At 39.6% G+C, this 20,767-nt stretch overlaps 1 protein-coding gene across 6 annotated transcripts in view; it reads right to left on the bottom strand.

Moving 5' to 3' along the window:
• Window positions 1–477: 477 nt before the first annotated feature.
• Window positions 478–20,767, bottom strand: part of SLC25A21 (solute carrier family 25 member 21) — a 503,455-nt gene continuing 483,165 nt past the window's right edge. For 5 of the 6 annotated variants that reach the window (XM_032242677.1, XM_032242681.1, XM_032242676.1 and 2 more), the window contains exons 8-10: window positions 7,383–7,564; window positions 6,488–6,540; window positions 478–3,408 (exon numbers count right to left, since the gene is read on the bottom strand). In XM_032242677.1, the coding sequence (XP_032098568.1) occupies window positions 3,347–3,408; window positions 6,488–6,540; window positions 7,383–7,564 (297 nt within the window). In that variant the 3' untranslated portion in view covers window positions 478–3,346. Of the gene's footprint in view, window positions 3,409–5,105; window positions 6,195–6,487; window positions 6,541–7,382; window positions 7,565–20,767 lie in introns of those variants that run through there. The other variant, XM_032242678.1, reaches the window with a different exon arrangement.

Raw genomic sequence — 20,767 nt, 5'->3', positions numbered from 1 at the left:
GGACCTGGATTTGTCCCCAAATTTTGTGTATGCAGTGAAGGCTTCAACGTCTCATGAAGGACACTTTCTTTCTACAGCAGAGGACACAAAAACAGATAAAACAAGCCAGTCTTCCATTTTGTACCTAATCAAACAACACACATGCTAAGCATATAAAGACAAGAGGGTGGAAAATATCTGAGCAAGAAGGCTCTAAAGGAAGTCACTTAGAAACTGAAGTTTAATGTGAAATGTTTTGCAAAGACACTTAAAATGAACTTTGTGTAAAGAAAACCACTGTGAAACTAAATTGTACTGTTATTGTTGGCTTACCTGTGTGTTCAGCAATCTCAGCCCAAAATTATGTTGTAATTTAAAGAAAATGGAAAATTCTGCTCTAATGAATGTAACAATGGCTTGCTGTGAAGTTTACATTGTTGTACAGAAGCATGTTTCACATGTAGGTAAACTGGTGGTGGTACTAGAAATACAATGCTATTTAATTTTAACAAATTCCCTTTATTCATTTCTGAAATTACAGGACACAGTTTAACTCATAAACCTTTCGAGACCAATTTATTTTTCACTTTAATGTTAATAACAGCTGTGGGGTATATGTGTGTGTGAGCATGTGTGTATGTGTTGAATTTTAAAACAATTGATTTTCTGCGGCAAAATTCTACAGTTTTTAATCACTTCTGTTTAGTAAGTTCTTCCTGATTGGCAGTATAGGCTTAAAAATATGTTTTTAGGACATTGGTACAGTTCAACTGTTGGAAAATTAATATATTGAGGGTGTTTTGGTAATAATTCTGTGCAATAACTAAAAGAGCACCTCACTGGATATGGATGTTGAAGATGGATTCCCTAGGTGATTTTAATTTCTTCCTGTCTGTGCTGTGCACAGTCTACATGGCAATGCGGTTCCACCACGTTGGTTTCATGGGTTCATTTAAAACTCAGATGGCTAGATTAACTAGGTTTTCAAATCACTAGGATGTAAACAGTAAGCAGATTTCTGACACACAAGTTTTGTTAGAATGACTGCTTTTTTCAAACAGCAGATATCTTATAGAGAGCTTTGAACTGCATTTATTTCTAAAGCAACCGAAATTCAGTGCTACAAACAGAGGATTATAACTTCAGGAGAAGAATAAGCAGAAGGAGCAGATGAACACTCAGGGCCGTAGTCTTCCTTTGATCTTGTAAAACTCCCATTGACATCTGAAGTTCCCAGTCTGGTGAGAAAATAGACTATAAACTGAATGGAACAAAGATCCAATCCAATATTTTGGTGGAGACTTTAAAACCATACCATACAGGGACTCTCCTGTTGTCTGAAAAACTGACATAAGGTATAGAACTATTCTTTATCACATGTTTTTAGGTGGCTGTGAGGGGGCTTTAAAAAATATTAATTGCTTATGTGGAAATGCAAATAATGTTATTTTCTTTATCTAAATTAAGAAATTTCTTGTTGTGCTATTTATATATTTTTTCTGGTTCTTGTATTTTAAAAAATCTAATATTAATGGTATTGAAGTTTTGTTTTCTCCCCCTAAGTCTTAACAGTGAATTCACATGGAGTAATTTTTAAAAGACAACAGATACAATTTGCTATTCAAAGCAAATTATGATTTAAAGCCACTTTTTAAAATATGAGAAGGAAAATAGGATGGATTAAAGGGCTTTCAAAGATTATTATTATTGGTTAATGTTGACATATTTCCTCTATCTCATAGACGGTAAAAGTGTTGCTTAACTGGCAAATGTACTCTTCAGAAATACTTTTCTATCTTATCCACATGGAGAGGTTAAAGGTTCAATTTCATGGGCTCTATACAGGCAGTACTCTCATAGGATGCAAAACAATTACCTGCAAGGACAGAATGCAGTTGTGCAACAGAGACACATTCTTATTTCTCTTTTTAAAACATTTTTATTTTGTTTTTTAATGACCCTCTTATTGAATATTGGACTGAAAAATAAATTTTAAAAACACGTTGGAAAGGATGTACAACAGAAGGCTATGTATGTATATACAGTATGTCAGAAGCCTTTTATTTTTATACTTCAAATGCTCTAAATTAATAAAAAGTAATAATTACTATGTTATCTTTTAATTTTTATTTTCAAAATGCTTTCTTGAAATAGTCCATAGTAGTAATAGCCCTTAGTAGTAATTTAGGACAGGTGTTGTGGGGACTTTCAGGTATTCTGGTTGACTTTAACTACTGAATCAGCATCATTTCAGGATGCAGATATAAAATCAAGTTTGGTTACATCAAGACCAAGGAGATATTTTTGGTGGTACATGTTGGTATAGTAATCCTTGGAAATGCTAAGTGTATTTCTTTTTTGGAAACTTTCCCTTCATCATACATATTTTAGTACTGCAGACAGCTGACTTCACACCTGAAGCTGTCATTTAAACCTAATATCCTGGAAATGCAGTTCTGTTCTATACATTATTACTTAAAATGGCACAGGTAAGCAAGCTGAACAAACGTATTTGGATGCAAATACTGATGGCACAAATGGGTCCAAGGAGTGCTTCCAATTTGTGATTTAACATGAAAATACCTCGTCAACAAAACTCATCTTCAAAGAGAATGACGTGAAGGAAAGTAGTTTAAATTTATTTCATGTTTTCTACTTGTTAGAAGAGATTTTGGATACCATGATTTAAAAATACATGCTTAAACAACAGTGTTTTAACATTCTGTTTTAAACAGTGTTTTAAAATACCTGTTTATTATCTTACAACACTGTGAGATATATAGGAAAATAGAGCTGAGATGTGCATACTAATGAAAACCAACAGATTTTAACGTAGTAATTATAAAGGTCATTTTAGTGCATTTTAAAAACATTTTTCATGTGCTCTTTAAATATTGTTTATTGAATAATTTAATTCATTATAAAAACTGTTTAAATTTGGCTTAACTTTTTTTTAACCCAGTCTTTCTTTGAACAATTTCATTTATTTTCAATAGTTTAAACATTTATAGACCTCTTAGGAAAAATACTGATTAATGCAATGAATTTTTGTTGTGAAGCAGTGAAGAGGAACTTAGGAAACAAAGTTTATATTTCTTTTATGAAATATATGATTTCTATGCTATTTTTCTATATTCCGTTTAAATACCTCATTGTTCCATATTATTTTTTCTTCTCATAGTTTTATTTATATGGCCAAAACTATCAAGTAGCCTAAAGACAATTTTTTAAGTATTAAAATGGATTTTGTTCTTAAATAGTTTTCTCCTTCATAATTATACACCTGGCTGATCGATAGTCTCTCTTCTTCATGGTGCTGCATAGCAAATATCCACTATCTCAAGGGGGAAAAACGCTTCCTAGGCAATCACCAGTTCTCCTGAAGCCATGAATAGGTGTATTCATAAACCAGCAGCATCACTGCACCACCTAGAAAAGAAAAGAGCTGTTTTTTATTGCAAATGCTCTGGAGTAGCACTGGCTTTCCCACTGGGTTTCTGGATCCATGTGTCCTACACAGCCTGTTGGGCAGGGGCTGTTCAAAATCAACAGTTCTGGAGCTTCAATACAAAGATATAAACTGTGGAAAATTCTCAGGATAAAATCAAGACCATCTTGAGTCTCCAAATACATTTTTTCCCCATGAGTTTTTGCAACTTTCATCATTTCTCATCAGATTCTTTTTCAGGCACTTTTAATTTTTAAAAGTAAATAAATATAGACATATTTAGCCATGTAAGGGCATGTGGCTTTCCTGCAAACAGAAACCTTCAGATTCTTCATGTGTAGGCAAAGGATTTATCTTTTTCAGTCCATAATTAGCAGTTTTAATTGCATTCGAGAAGGAAATCTCTAAGATGGTGCTTGATGGATGAGTCTAGTTTTCTCTCATAGCTTTCCAACTGTATTGCAATGTGAAAATTAGATTCTGAATATTTAAAAAATCTGTATTGCAAAACCTAACAAAAGGAGTTTGAAAGCTAACCTTCATTCCTTTTATCTGCTTTGGTTGTATATGAATTTGAACTTGAAAATTTGGTAGTGGGGTTTGGATGCCATGAGACCACCATTTGTCTTGGAAAATAGTTACATAACTGACTGGGAAGAGACATACTCTGTGGTATGTCAACAGGAATATGATACAGAAAAACAGGCACTGAGGCTGCTGAATACCTAGCCACTGGGAGAAGCATTTGTATGTGGATCATTTTGTGTTCTATTTGATGCAGTAAATAGCATGTGTCCTATGCTCTTCAGGATAATCTCTTTTCATCCTTTTATGTCTAACTCTGTGAAAACCATTACAAAATCAAAATTTTGACAAATATCCTGAACCCAACTTAGAGAAGACTTGGCTGCATGAATAGAAGATTGACTTCTGATGGAAAGAAACAGAACTTGATTTGGGTCTTAGTTATTTTGAACATATTGCCACATACTTTTTTTCTTTAATCTATAGGCTGCATATGTTTGTGTAACCATATACCAAAGATAATTATCTGCCTGTAATTTTCATTTTTAACCCATGAAGATACTCTATTAGTCCTCAGCTGCCTAGGCCTCTTGGAACTCTGGCAAAGAGAAAGAGCTATACTACGGAGGGTCATTACTATGTAGCTAATTGCTGCATTTACTCTTATTAACCATTCACAATGTAAGACAAGAATAGGCAGAGTTGGGTTAATTTTTGGCCTAGTAATATTTGAAGTTTAAATCACAGACTTCAAGATTCTTTCATGGGAGGTACCTGATTGTTAGCCACATTGAGCTGCTAAGGCTATGATAAAAATGCTGGATGCTTCTCCAGAACAAAGAACAAAAATTCCAGGCTCACCTTTCTTTTATTTCTTGCTGTATCTCTATCTGTCTCTCTCATTCTCTAAAGAAAAATTTGTACCATTCATTCAAAAGTCTTAACCTTTAACTCAGTGGTACCTTTCTCTCTAGGTTTCTTTGCTTTGAAGTTGCGGGGATGCACACACTTGGAATGAAGTGGAGGGCAGGCCTGTGAGTGGTTTCTAGTTATCGCAGTTTGGTTTAGCCTGGACAGTTAGTCCCTAAGAACACTTTTCTTTGAGTCTAACACCAAAGCAACTCAGGACCCCTCATGCAAAACATTTAAAAAGCCAACCAAACATTTGCAAGCCTCTAACAAAACTTGGGGTCAGATTATTTAAGAGTTTTCGATGGAGGTTCCAGTCAATTACCATTTTAGCTAACCTCTCCCTTGTCACCACTCTTTCTAGGCCCATCCCTTTCTGAGAAAGTTGGTTTAGGGCTGGCGCTGTGATTTCCTCTAATATTAGGTCTACTAGCAGGCTTTTACTCTGTGGTGAAGGAAAAACACTACATACTGGCAGAGATACACAAAATTCCCTACAATTCTGTTACTGGGTTAGCTTTTACACATGGGCCAATGACTAACAGAAGGTAGGTCTGAATCTCAAATATGAAGCAAAATCTATGTGGAAAGGCCTAGAAAGATTGGGAGAGATGGGTTGGGAACTGTGGAAGTGTTTCCTAAGTATATGAAATTGTGAACTGTTCACCAGCTTCAATGTACAGACTGTTGTTTTCTATCTTAGGTTAATAGAAATGTTGGTGCATTGGGCTGAGATCTAAAGGTGAACGTGCATGTGTGTTCATGTAGTAGGGTAGGAGGACAGTTTTGTTAAAAGGGAGTAACCACAGAGGGAGAGAGGGGAGGAGTAGGAGAAGGCTCTAGGAAATATCACCAGTACGTATAAGTAGGTGAGCGTAGCCTGATAAAAAAAATTTATGTGGTCTAGAGCATACTTTTGTATTTATTCACAAGGTTGCTTATAACCCAAGACTATATGCCCTGGCAGTTGAGTCGTCTGCAGCAGTTATTTTCTTATCTATTTACATAGAGGCAGCCGATTCTCCCTGTGGGAATGGCAGCCGGTTTTGTGTGGGCTGGTATCCTGAAGCAAGGGCCTGAGCCAGGAGCCGCCAGCGTCATGCTGACAAAGCCCAGGAGAGGTAAGCGGCTAGTTACAGAGTCACCACTCCCCAGAGGTGACTGTGAAGACGAGTGGCTTTTGCTGTTCACGGAGGCAAGCCGTCCTCCTTTTCTCTTTTTGAAATGAAGTTGAGGCAGGAGCAAGAATGAATTAGGAGCATGAGGAAACTGTTTGGGCTGGTCCCTCACTCACTGCAAGTCCTCCCCTTCAGCCAGACGCCACTGCACACACCTTGGTTTTCACTCCAACTCCTGTTGCCTGTGGCTTCTTCCTGTTGACTTAAGCTGGGCTTTGGCTGCTGTCAGCCTCCAGCAAGGACGTAAATAGTACTTAACAAACAAAGGTAGATCATTTCTAATGGATGTCTTCAGTATCTCAAATACTCATAGAGAGCTTTATATTCTCAAGGTTTCTGTCTTACAAAGTGGCAAATCTTTATTGTGTTGCTGCTGGACACAACTAACAAAAAAGGAGACACTAGAGCAATAAAGAAGGAAGGATATAAATAATCAAAATATCATTACCTGGTCCAAGTCTCATAATTTTGGGAAGCAGGCCTTTGTACAAAGCTAAAATCCTGTAATGGGAAGGGAAAGAGAAGCATTCTTATTCTGAAAATAAATGGAGTTGTACCTTGGCTTTATTGAGATGGGGGTCCAGCATTTAAAAAAATAAATTACTGGAATTACACACACCTCAAAGCAGACAGCATTTTAGTATTCTCTGCAGCAAACTGGATGTGGGGAAAGAGTTAATCAATTCTTTATTACCCAACTATGCAGGTCTTGTCCAATTAGAAACATGACTTTCATCAGCGAGATGGTTTTACTTTCAAGACAGCTGTGTATATGGACAGAATAACTTTTGTAATTGAATTTAAAAGACCACAAACTCAGTCTCTATATTAGGAAATATGATGCAGTTTAGATCAAAATAATAAAGTATTACTTGTTTACTTGAGAAAAAGAGGGGTAAAGAAACAAAAAGTTTTTTTAAAAATCAGAAAAATTCACATACTTAAAATTTTTTAAAGTATTTTGACAGAACTGTATCATTCTCCCAGGAGAATATAATTAGGTGGCACTTTGATGAGATTTACAGTCAGAAGACAATTGTTCTCCTGCCTATGTATTAATAGGACAAATAACATACAATACTATATTATGCAAAAAGTGAAAAGTTCACCTTGGCATTCTAAGGCAAATACGCAGCATATTGTCACTTGATGGTGTAAGCACATGTTAACAACATCTCGTTATTGTGTTGTCTTGCAAAGTTTGTCATACATATTCACAGAATTTCTTAGACACAAACTCCACTTAGGAGGGCTTACTGGTTCTCATCTAAATGGAAGGACAATTTGGTTTTAACAATACATGAGCCTTGCACATTTATTAAAATAAGAATGTGTTATGTTACCCTTCTTCCTGATAGACTGTTGCCATTGTTTTGAAACAGGTTCTGTACTTGATCTCTCCAGGAACTGGTTGAGGCCCTTGAATCCTACTTTTGGCAACATCAAAAGGGATGTTAATGACTGAGGCTATTGTCCCCGAGAGAAGACCAATCCCAAATTTTCTCAAAAACTCCAAGGTTGGATCCTAGAAGAAAAGAACAATAATATAACAGAAAGGGAAGCGGAAGCCCCTGAATCAGTTAAACACTATAAAGCAATATGTATGTAAGCAGAGCATTGCACTCCCGGCACCCTCCTGTTATTCCAGCGGAACACATTAGGATTTCCTAGGCTGGAACTTGTTTTCTTGACAATCCCATTGGCTATGTTTTTACACATGGTCTAAATTGCTGAAGTACACATTTCCTCACACAGGATTTATAAACACAGTTCATAAAGAAAGACTGGTATGGCATATGGGGATGATTTGTATAATTGGGCTTCACAATGTACTTAGTATTACTGTATCAAAACAGGAGAAATCCAAGCACACTATTAGCTAATTGGCCAGAATATTTTACAAATGACAGCAACTTCCACCATGAAGCCTACTAAAATGCTCATTTGTGTGTGGACCCCCAAATGTTAAATTAAATCAAGGCTACTCTCGGTCTGCTGCTATTCCCCGCCAGGTTTTTTGCATTTATTTTCACGTGTAGCTGATCCACTGTACTGAGAAGTGCTAGCTTCCTGTTATTAACAAACCAACTTGGGGTGGCTGCAAAACAGCCTGTGACATTCTGTGCATTATAAACAGTAGTAAGTCACTGGACTAATTGGCTGAAGAATTTACAATCCATTGTTTCGGAATCTTGTTCTTCCTCCATGGCAAAGGAAGAAAAGGAGAAAGAGAGACAGAGTGAGAGTGAGTAAAAGAGAGAGAAATATTTCTTCTTTCCGTTTGAATTCAGGCCCTTCAAGTTGGTTTGATTTGATTTTCCACCTCTCCCTGCCCTGCTTTCTGACATCAAAGTATTTAATTAGGTCTTATGTGGGAGTCACTCTCCTTTGGCCTATTTTTGTGCCCTGTGAACTCACATTATGCTTTGTTATAATGAATTTGCTGGGAAGTTCTCATTATGTTGCCAACCTCAGTTCTGTGTTTTCAGTTCTCCGTTCTCTGAAGAGGGGTCATATCACATACTAGAAGCTGCTGACTCGGACCCCCTGTCCTATCTTTTCCCTGCCCTCTCTTTTGATCAATATTTCAGAGGGACCATCACAGAGGAATAATATAGGGTTGTGCTACAACACTATTTTATCCAGAGGGGAAGCATACCCTGCTTAAGTTAAACAAGAAAATTCAGGTCTGAGCATTACATGCTTCCAGCTGCTAAGAAAGAAGAAACTTCTAAGGGCTCTGAAATTTTCAACTGAACCAAGAGCGTTACCATCACAGAAACTCCTATGTGGCTAAATATAAAAAGCAAGGGGTTTGGTAATAATTCCTGGATCTGGGCCATACAGGTGCCGGGGAGGTTTAAAGGGATTTGAAAACCAACAGGGTGTTTCAACAGGAAAAACAATGCAGTGATTGCAGTATGAGTGAGGTGTGTTTAAATAATTCCCTCTCCCTCCATTTTTTCTCTTTTACAAGGAGAGAAAAATGCCTTTATGTTACTCCTCTCCATTATGGCACAGAAGCAGAACTGTAGCTCAGGAGGACAGAGTGAATTCTAGACCAGCTCTGGTCATCTGACCTCTGATGAGTCACTGAATCACCCAGAGCCCAGTGTATATAAGGGAAGTTTTTAATACCTACCTTACCTCTAAATTCTATCATTTTTTTTCTGAGAAATAAAAACAATAATATAAGTAAAAGTGTTATAAGTGGTACACAAGCCTGGCAGAAAATGAATAGTATTATTATGTAGCCTGTTTTCTAAAGATGCAAAACAACCTGTGAAAAGATGCTTTCTTGATGTCCCTGTGACATTGCCAAGCTCGCTTTCTTTTTCAATTAAAGACAAGAATGGAAATGATGATTTGTATACACGTCATCCTTCTGTGAAGTTTGGGAGACCTGACTGATGTGTTTGCTGAGGATCAGAGTTGGGGATGGGAGGTGAAAAGAGGACTCAATGATGGTCATTGTGCTTGAGATATGGCATTGGAGACCAAAAGCTAAGGTCTCTAGGCCATCATATCATAGTGTTCACTAGCAGGAGTAAGTGTCCACCTTTGTTTTTTAATTAATTAATTAATTTATTTATTTATTTGAGACGGAGTCTCACTCTGTTGCCCAGGCTGGAGTGCAGTGGCATGATCTCGGCTCACAGCAACCTCCACCTCCTGGGTTCAGGTGATTTTCCTGCCTCAGCCTCTTAAGTAGCTGGGATTACAGGCATGTGCCACCATGCCCAGCTAATTTTTTGTATTTTCAGTAGAGGTGGGATTTCACCATGTTGGCCAGGCTGGTCTCGAACTCCTGACCTCAGATGATCTGCCTGCCTTGGCCTCCCAAAGTGTTAGGATTACAGGTGTGAGCCACCATGCCTGGCCCAACTTTACTTTTTATACATTTCCCAGCACAACAATAAGATCCCACAGTGGTTCCACAATCTAGCTGTGCTTCAGAATCATCTGGCAACTTTATAAAATACAGACTCCTGGGTCCCACCGCAGACCCATCTCGGGGGTCCCATAGCAGAATCTCATGGGAAGGTGCCTGCAAGTTGTTTAAAAAGCTCTCCAGGGCTCCTGAGGCTGCCAGGCTAAGAACTCAAGACCAGGAATCAGTGATTTTGATGTTCCACACAGGCAAAGCAGATGGTCAGTTGATACCCCTGTGGGCATCCTAGGGAGGAAAAGAATTTGCTTGGGATGGCTATCTCTGACCACTGGCTTCTGGGCTTGTACTCAGTATCTTCCTTGATCTCAGAGTCTGCTTGAATCCAGTGTCCCAGGCTGGGTCTGCGTGTGCAAGGACAGCCCTCTCAGCTCACCTCTGCTTTCTTTGCCACGTGCCGCCAGCAATCTTCGAATGAATGCAGCATCTCGGACGCCTCTCCCTTTCATCCTCTCCTGGTCACTGCCACCTATCTGGCTTTAGTTCAAGTTCCTGCTACCTTCACCAGGTTTTGCTTCCTTCCTGCCTTCTAGGATCTATTCTTCACAGCGACATCAGGGTTCTTTTTTTAGAAAAACATCTGCTTCTGGTATCTCCCTACTCAAAGACCCTCAATACTTCCTGGATGCACAGAGAATAAAGACTTTCCCAACTCTATGCTTTTGTCTTTATTAAAGAAACCTCACTGGGCTATTGGTTTCTTTCCCACAATATGCTTCCAACTTATCTTTCTAGTTTCCACTTCTGCACTCCTCCCCTGAATCCATACTATGGTCACACCGGTTAATTCATAATTACTCAAATATACCAAGCACTTTCCCAACTCTATGCTTTTCTTCAAACGACTCCTGCAGCCTAGGATGTCTTTCTCCATCATATTCACCAATTGCAATCTCACTGCCCTTTAAGGTCCTGCTTAAATCCTACTCACCCAAGAAGTTTACAGATCCCCTGTAAGAATTGATGTATCCTCTCCTCTACTCTCAAGATACTGCCTGAACCACGGTCCTCACCTTTGCTATGGCCCACTTAGTGTTTAGTATATTTTTGCATGTATCTGTCTTCCCTGCAGGGCTGTGGGTCTGTATAGCATAGAAGCATGTGTTACTTCTCTTTGTGTCATCTGTTTTGCAGAGTAAACAGTAGGTGCTAAATAAATGTTTGCTGACTGGTCTATCAATGTTTATACTTAATTATTATTTGTAGAAACTATGAGAATCAGGTTTAATATAAAATCATTTTTTTCTCAAGACTCAGTGTCTTCCAGGTTAAATCTTTATGACAACATTGTATTTCTTTCTCTCAGGAGGTATTAACATGGGGGCGCAACAAGGTATTGGGCATTTTGAAAGTGGAGCATTTCAGAGTGGATAAATTGAGACTTTCAGGTCACAGAGCTAGACCTGGGGTTGCCAGGCTCTGTTGCTCAGCAATCACAGAGAACTGCATGGTATGGCAGGCTGTGGCCAGATTTTAGGGGTAAAAAGAAAGCAATTGTACTCTCTGGGCTCTTTGGTCTTACATTTCCTGATGTTTTCCCTAGTAGGAAGAGGCATCCACTTGCCTCTAAAAGAATGAGGATTCTTGGCCAGGCAGAGAGGCTCATGCCTGTAATCCAAGCACCTTGGTAGGCCGAGTAGGGCAGATCACGAGGTCAGGAGTTTGAGACCAGCCTGGCCAACATGGTGAAACCCCGCCTCTACTAAAGGTACAAAAAATTAGTCAGGTGTGGTGGCGTGCATCTGTAATCCCAGCACTTTGGGAGGCTGAGGAGGGCAGATCACGAGATCAGAAGTTTGAGGCCAGCCTGGCCAACATGTTAAAATGCTGTCTCTACTAAAGATACAAAAAATTAGCCAGGCGTGGTGGGGCGCACCTGTAATCCCAACTACTCGGGAGGCTACAGCAGGAGAATCGCTTGAAGCCAGGAGGTGGAGGTTGCAGTAAGCTGAGATAGTGCCATTGTACTCCAGCCTGGGTGACAGGGCAAGACTCCATATCAAAAAAAAAAAAAAAAAAAAAAAAGGGTGGGGGTGGGGGAAGGTTCTTGTAACAGGTATAGCAGGACTACAAAGAGAGAAAAAGGTAATGGTTTAGTGGTTTTCATTTCAAATTAGAATCTTGATCATCAAAATGGAAACTGTGGAGGAAAGGCATAGTCTTGAAGAAGATTGGGAGCAGGAAATGAAGTGTGTGAAGTCCACATGTAGAGAAGGTACCAGGAGGCCTACTAGTGGCTATGACCAGAGAGCAACCATGCAGAAGCCATCCAACACATTGGACTCCTCCTTGGCATTCTGGTGAGTACTGTGTGGCCAGGGATGAGCACCTCCCTTGGAAGTTGCTCTTGTGGCACCTGGAGGAGAGGGTCTTCATAGCTGCTGCCAAATCAGGTTCAGGAATGAAGCAGAGAGGGACTCCCTAGAGCTGATGCTGCTGAGCTCATCCAAACTGCCCTGGTGGACAACTTCCATGTCAGCAGCACAAGACACTAATAAGCCTGGGGACAGCACAATCAATGGTGTGGAAGAGAAAGTTCCAACCCTGGTCCTTGGGTGGGGCTGGGTCATTATTTGCTACTTATTTAGAAACTTTCCTTTGAGGCTATCTAAGCCCTAGACATCGCTGAATTGGCCAGTGATTTCATTTACATTCTGATGGTTAAAACCCCTAGGCAGATTGAATTTGCATAGCATTTTGGAGTTAACTAGCAGGCAAGTGGTGTCATCAGAAAGAAAAATCCTGGCAATGATTCTTTACTTGTTAACCATGAAATAAGGGGTCCTTAACTTGGGAACCTGAGGCAGAGGAGAAAATAAGCAATACAGGAACTCATTTCACTGAACCTAGTGAGGTTTTGTGGGGAGTGGTAGGATGGGGGAGGTGGAGGGGACTGGTGGCCATGCTGAAACCAAGATGCTCCAAGCTGAAGAAAGCAAGTTAAGTGGGGCTGTAGCCTCTATCCAGACCCCTGTTACTCCCCAGATGCCTCTGCAAGCCGCTGGGCGGTACCCAGGGAGCATCCAGGACAGCTACCTGCCGCCTTCGGTCCCCACCTCCAGCAGCCCAGAACCCGACATTTCCAGCCTTTCTCTTGTCCTCCTCTCTTCTCACAAGCACCTCACTCCAGGTTAAAACATGCCTTCCCCAGCTCAAGGAAGAGGTAACAATTTTAATAACAATAAACATTTATTGACGTACATATTTTGTGCCAGATACTGCTAAGTGCAAATTTCTAAGCATTACATCCGTTAATCTTCACAACCTTTGAGGCACAAACTATTATTATTATTCCTATTTTACAAATGAGTTAACTGAAAGGTTAAGTATAAGAAGGAATTTTTTTACTACATCCCAGTGAATCCAAGACTTTGCCTCAAGGCATAGTTTTTCTTCTGATACTCCTAAGAGTGAGTGGGTGGGTTGGTGGGGGTGGTGTCTAAGAACCTTTTGAAATTCTAAGCAATGCTTCCGTATTAGTCTGCTAATGATAAAGACTGGGCAATTTACAAAAGAAAGGGGTTTAATTGAATATACAGTTCCACAAGGCTGGGGAGGCCTCACAATCATGGTGGAAGGCAAGGAAGAGCAAGTCACATCTTATGTGGGTGGCAGCAGGCAAAAAAGAGCTTGTGCAGAGAAACTCCTGTTTTTACAATCATCAGCTCTCCTGAAACCCATTCACTATCACGAGAACATGGGAAAAACTCACCCCTATGAGTCAGTCATCTCCCAATGGGTCCCTCCCACAACATGTGGGAATTATGGGAACTACAAGATGAGATTTAGGTGGGGACCCAGACACAAAGCACAGCTTCTGTGTCAGCCTAGATGAGCTTTTCTGGAAAGTGTGCCTGTCGACTTTACTAGGCTTGTAAAAGCTTGAATGTGAGACCATTTTCCCTACCAATATGTTTATGAAGTAAGGAAAGGGCAGTGCAACGTTGAAAACAAAGAGGCTAAAAACAGGAATCTCTATAATTTTCACAGGGGTTCTCAGGCAGTCCACCTAAGTGAAAAGATTTCCACACACATTCCTGCCTGGAGTCCAATTACTCACATGTCAAACATATCCATGAACTCTGTGGTTCTCCAAGTGTGTTCCCCACACCACCACCATCAATACCATGTGGGAACTTATTAGAAATCAAAATTGAGGTTCCACCCCAGACCAGTGAATCTGGGGATGGACCCCAGTTATTTGAACAAGTCCTCCAAGTTGTTCTGAAGGATAGTAAAGCCTGAGAACCACTGCTTAACTAAGTTGATCATTCACCCTCTTTGGATCCTTGGGCTGGATAACTGATGCTCTAAGATTCATCTCAGTCATTGACCCTAAGAGGCTCTGGATGTGTAGGGAAGCATTTTGAAGCTTTTTTTTTTTTGGTGGACGCAGGGGTTGTGTCTTCAAGGCTGCACAGTTGAAGGCAATGATGTTAATTCTGTTCAACCTCTCCTATCCTTAGCTCAGTCTAAAGCCAGAATGGCTTTCAGTGGATTCACCTGATCTGAGTGATATTTACAGTTTGGGTCATTGTGTACTGGATAACAGCGACTATAGCATTTCTGCCAATAACCATAACAATAAATAGCAATGAAATTAATAGCAAAAGTAAATAGCGATAAAAATACTAAACATGTTATAATATTTGTATTATTTTTCAAATTATTATGAATAATAATGCTATTATTAATAATATCTATTGCCAGGCACAAAGTCATATGCAAAAAGTGTATATAAAACATACATATGATATAACAAACCCTATGAGTTAGGCATATAACACCATTTTAAACATAAGGACATGAGATTTAAAAAGTTAAGTAAGTTGTCCAGGATCACACTGCTTGTAAGAGGTGGAGCCTGGATTGGAGCCCAGCTCTTTCTGACTCTCAAGCCTATGTTCTTAACCATTATGTATACTGCTTCTCAGGATTGATTTATTTGTTGTGAATCCAGCCAACAAAGATTTAGTGGGCGTCTGTATATATTCAGTCCTACACTGGGGGCTAGAGTTGGGTATGAAGATAAATGGTCCATAGAGGGGACTGGGAGTGGGCGTCTAAACAACTATCCCAGTATAATGTGAAGGAGGGGTGTGAAAAAAATAGAGGGCAAACATACAGTATGGAGAGGAAATTACTCCTGGAATTTCACTGAGTCCTATAAGATGGTATCTAGCTTCTGCCTCTTAAAGCTTGGTCACTCGTTGGCTGTTAAGGAATTCAACAGGAGACATATTATTATAGCAAGTCACCACATTAGCAGAATGGCTAGCTCTCTGAATCGAGAATCACATGACCTGGAGTATCCTTTTGCCTTTTTCCATTAATTTATTTTAAAAACTGGAGGAAGAAGATGCGAATAAGAAGACTCACTCTGAGTCAGGTATTGGGTTAAGCATTTTGTATACTGAAGCCTCAGAACACTCCTGAGTAGATGAGGTACTTGAGCCTTACAGAAATTTCCTGCCTTACAAAGGGATACAATATTGAATCAGTCAAAAGAGAGCTGAAGTTCTATTATCTAGAAGTGAAGAAGCCAAAGTACTGGGGAGCTCTGAGACTGTCACACGTCAATCAGTTTTAGAGACATGTACACTTGCCTCTTAAGGCTGCACTCTAATGCAACATGCAAGGAGATCGCCTCTTAGGCCGAGGGAAGACTTCAGTGACAGGAAACAAAAGTCCCAGAAGCACAAGACTAGGAGTGAATTCAGAATGCCGCCTAGCCAAAGTCATAAATTTTCAATCGATTACACATAAATTATGTAAATGAATATTAACATTGATGAAAAATCTATTATGTTCTTAAAAATTTCCAACTTACTTCCATAATTAGCTCCAACTGTCACCAATTAGGAAATGTTTCTTGTACTTAATTGATGTTCCTCACCCATAAGCCTAAACCATTTTACTCCAATACTTTGCTCAATTGCAAGGGCAAACAACTATCACCACTCTTGATGTAATTTATTAGAATTTAAAAACTGTTATTAACTTTGGGAGGCAAAAGGGGAGGATAGCTTGAGGCCAGTAGTTCAAGACCAGCCTGGGCAATATAGTGAGACTGTCTTTACATAAATTAAAAAATAAAATAAAATAAAACTCTGTTACTGCAATAGCCTTTTCTTCAGCACACTTAAAAATACTTTATTTTAAATATCTATTTATAAGTACTATGTATTATTTCCTCATCTATGGATCTTTTCTAATTTTTTTCTTATAAATCATGTGACATAACTAAACAAGCTAAGTAGTCTGAAATATTAATGAATATTGCATACATTAACCTTATGCTGTGATGATATGCAAAAAAAACTTGTACGTTTTAAAAATGGTTTAATTCCCTTGCAAACATTTTAAGGCTGAAGTTAATATTTCCACCCACAAACGAGAAAACTGAGACAGAGAGAGGGTATAAGCTTGCCAAAGACACATGGCTAACTAGTAAATACTAGAATTGAGAATTAACACCAGGTTTTCTTGCTAGAATTATCTGGCTGTTTCCATAACACTGTGTGATCTTTGTGTGAGTGCACAGCTGAAGAGATGTGCTTACCAGCCCCTCTTCAGGGAGATCAATGAGCTTCTCTGACAGAACATATTATTTATAGACTCTTCGTGACTTAACAAGAGACAGTAAGAAGTGATCCCAAAATGCTGGCGCCTGTGACGTCCCACAACTTCTAAAAATTCAACATCAGAAACGTGGTCATATGACTCAAAACAGTTAACACACTATATATTTGTAACTAATTTAACCGTCGAGACCAAACTATGCAGCCCAAAGCTAAAGACAGCATAAATAATTTAAAGCAATGGCGCTTGAGGAGATAAAATATGTCCATTGAAAGAGGCATATGCCTCCGCTTTTCCCTTTCCTGGCATGGGCTCTGACACCTGGCTTTGCGGCTGGCCAGCTGGCTGCCTGCTTGATAAACAGAACCATCACTCATCTAGGAGGTCTTTGTGATTAGAGTCTGGGGTCTTTAAGAAGGCATTTCACCCAGGGATGTGCCAGAAGAAGGGGGTTAAGGAAGACGAGAAAGCAGAATTTATCAGCCAGTGAGGAGTGGGGGTGATGAGCAACACAGGGCAGGAAGGTGCTTCTCTGTAAAAGGCAAGGTTGAGCAGAGGACAGCAATGGGCTTTTCATTTAACGGAACTCAGCATTAAAATCTAGTCTTAGAATCTTCCCACCTCACGTCAGCCCAAATCACATTTCCTTTGATCTCTGCAATCAAGTCACCCTTTAATTTCTCCTGGTACCGCACCAAATAGGGTGGCCCTAGGAGGAGTTACGTGATTTTGGGGGTATCACAAAAGTATTTCTTTGCAGAACTCAGTTCTGTGACTCATTCCCACGCCCTCTGTAGCACATCACTATCACAATAGGTGAAGGGGAGGTTGCAACGCAGTCCTTCATTTCCTTAAGGCTGCAAGCCAGAGGCGGTACCAACATGAAGCTCATGACAGATCCCTGCAAGAAGGAACTACAGAAGATTTACTGTAGTCATACATTTTTGAAAATTTCATTTCTTTTGAATCATCCTGCACACCTTGATTTCAGAAAATCACTTAAAAAATTTTCCATACTTGTTCACCAGTTACCCTGCTGAACAAGACACTGAATGGAAGATGGATGACAGTGTGGTTAGAGGGATTGTCCTCTGGTGAAACAGAATGGCTCTGCTGTGAAAGATGGCAGCCTGAAGAAGGGCTGGATGAACATGGGAGAAGATGTAGAAGTCTTGCTTATTGGATCTGCTGATGACACAGGCTGGGATGGGAAGCTAGGATGACAAATGAGAGACTCAACATAAAACATTATCGTCATGGGCTTTAGCACTAGACTGAACCTACAAGATCAAATTTGAGCATAGTGAATGTAAAATTCTGAATTTAGGCAACTACGTAAGTTTAAGATAGGGAGACGACTTGGCTATAGTTCATGTAATCTAGGGATTTCAATTGACCATAAAGATTTATACATATTGCATACCTAGTTTTTCCTTTTTGTTGTTTGTTTGCCTTTTTAGATAGGCTCTTGTTCTGTCACCCAGGCTGGAGTGCAGTGGTACAATCTTAGCTCACTGTAACCACAACGTCCTTAGCTTGAGTGATCCTTGCACCTCAGCCTCCTGAGCAGCTGGACTACAGGTGTGAGCCAGCATGCCTAATTTTTTTAAAGAAATGTTTTGTAGAGATAGAGTCTTGCTATGTTGCCTAGGCTAGTCTTGAAATTAAAAAAAAAAAATCAGCCCCACAAAAGTTCCACCAAAATTTGATACAATACCATCTCAAGGGATCCCCCTGCCTCAGCCTCCAAAAGTGCTAGGATTACAGGCCTAAGTCACTGTTCCTGGCCCATGCTAACATCTTGATGTAAAAATAATACACATCCTACCTCCCTTCGTTTCCATCCCCTTCCCCCAACAAATCCCCAACAATCCATTTGTGCACAGTATTTGGCTGCATTTAAGAAAGGTGTATGTTCATGTCACAAGAATGGTTGATCCTAGTGTACTCTGCATTGGATCCACTAAAAACTGCAGTATTCTGTTTATCTCTGACATTGACATAGACACATCTGCTGCACTATAGTCAGAGTGACAGGGCTGCTCAGAGGACTGGAAACCATGTCACCAGAAGAGTGAATGGGGAGCTGTGGGTATACTCTGAAGAAAGAAACGCCCAAAGGTTCATGTGTCCACATATTTGAAGAAGTATGTAGAGTGCCGTGATTAAGAGCATGTACTCTGGTGTCAGATTGCCTAGGGTCAGGCCTTTGACAGGAGTTAGTGGAGACAGGCACCAGGCTCTGACACTCTTGGTGAAGACTTCTTCAAAATCTCTAAAGAAAAGGACTGTGCCATGTCACCCTCCTCTTGTGTGTTTACCAAGTCTGACACATCATAGGTATGTAATAAATGCCTTAGCTTCCTTTATAAAAACATAATAAACAAAGAACCAAGGTTTCAGAAGCAAATTACAAAGGAGGCAGATACACACACTGGCTAAGCACCTGGTAGCAACCACGAGGCAAATAATAGCAGCTCATCATTGTCTTGCCCACAGCTGGCTATGGTGGTCATGAAAATGATCTGGTGCATTGGAATCACAGTTGCCTCCTGGACTGAATGAGGAGGCAGCTGAAGTGAGAGTGAATTGCCTTTTTTTTAAAAGAGGAAATTTGCATTTTAGATATTGTTAGTTCTAATGGGTCCAAGTCAGCTTAGAGTCAGCTCTCAGTATTCACCTTTCATTCTTTCTAATCTTGGCTCTCTTTTGTTGTTTTGTTCATAAACTTTGACAAAAACATCCCCGCCCCCCCCCATGTCATGGTATCCTGCTGTTTTGTCCCCAGTGAAAATATCTGCTATTGAAGCTTAATTAAAAAATACAGTTGTTTTTACTTCACTGCTATCAGAGGAATCTATTACAGTGTTTGTTTTCTCTTCATGTGAGATAATTTAGGGAAATGCTAGCTCCCCACTCCACAGAAGGTCACTAACTAAAATAAGATGGTTCAATTGATAAGCATTCTTACGGAATGCAGAGTATTCCCAAGATCCTATCCTTGCAGGGCTCTGGGCTTTGGAATGAAATCAAAGTATTGTTAAAACCTCTGCATCTAAATGTAGCCATTCAGAAAATAGCCATGAAAATTCCCTTTTTTCCTCTAAGTTGTCTGTTCTTTAAAGTATTGTAAAATGTAGAATAATGTTAAAGGTCTTACCTACTTAGCTCAAATTATAAAATGTATACAAAATCAAAATGGATTATGGTTTAAGCCTAATAGTTATCTCTTGATTATATCATCTCCTGCACATATTTCACATTTATAATATATATTATATATACCTATATATTCACGTGGTTAGGTAATACCATGTAGGAATTAATTATGTGTTGAGTATTTTATCACACAAAATGCAGGAAAGTATATATTTCTTTGGGAACCCAGTAGGATTTTTCTGTTTTGGTGTGTTCTCTCTGTTTCTTGACTCAATAAAGGCACTGACCTCAAGGAAAACTAACAAGCCGGGTTCCCAAAACAAAACTCTAAAGATTGAGAAACCAGAGGGATGGCACACTGAGATGCTTCACCATGGAGGTAGGGAGATAATCAAGAAGAAGTCTTTGAACCAAGCTGGTTCAATGAGATTCTACCTCTGAACAGTATTTACCTTGGAAGAAAATAATAGGTTTGACTTAATGCTGTCTGTAGTGAATGATCACAGGGATGGGTCTAAATGGTTTATTAAGAAAGATTGAACATTTGAAAATACATGAAATAACATCTGAAAATACTTGAAATCCGTGAAATTTTCCCATGACCATTTAGTTCCACTTATGTAATATGTCTGTCCATATATCCCCTCAGTTAAATAATTTAAAGGGAGTAAATTGCCTTTAGATTATGTGCCTAAAACATTTTGGTCAAGCTAACCTCTGCAGCCTCCACTTTCTCCTTCCCTCCTGTTTCTCCATGAACCAGCAACACTCAGTCTTAATCTTCTCCGAGGTCCCTGGGACTATTCTTCTGCTTCAGGGACTATTCTTCCTGTTCTTTCTGCCTGGTTCATTCAGCCTCTTCAGATGCCTGGCTTGTCCTCATCCTTCAGTCTAAGCCTAGACATTGTTTCCAAAAAACGCCTTTTTAGCCAGGTTTGGTGGCTCACGCCTGTAATCCCAGCACTTTGGGAGGCCGAGGTAGGAGGATCACTTGAGCCCAGGAGTTGGAGACTGGTCTGGATAACACAGGGAGATTCT

The sequence above is a fragment of the Sapajus apella genome, unplaced genomic scaffold (genome assembly GCF_009761245.1).
Source record: "Sapajus apella isolate SASKATOON/1434 unplaced genomic scaffold, GSC_monkey_1.0 scaffold50, whole genome shotgun sequence".
NCBI classification, from domain to species: Eukaryota; Metazoa; Chordata; class Mammalia; order Primates; family Cebidae; genus Sapajus; species Sapajus apella.
Note: the sequence above shows the minus strand (reverse complement) of the source record. Positions and strands in the feature narration are given on the sequence as shown.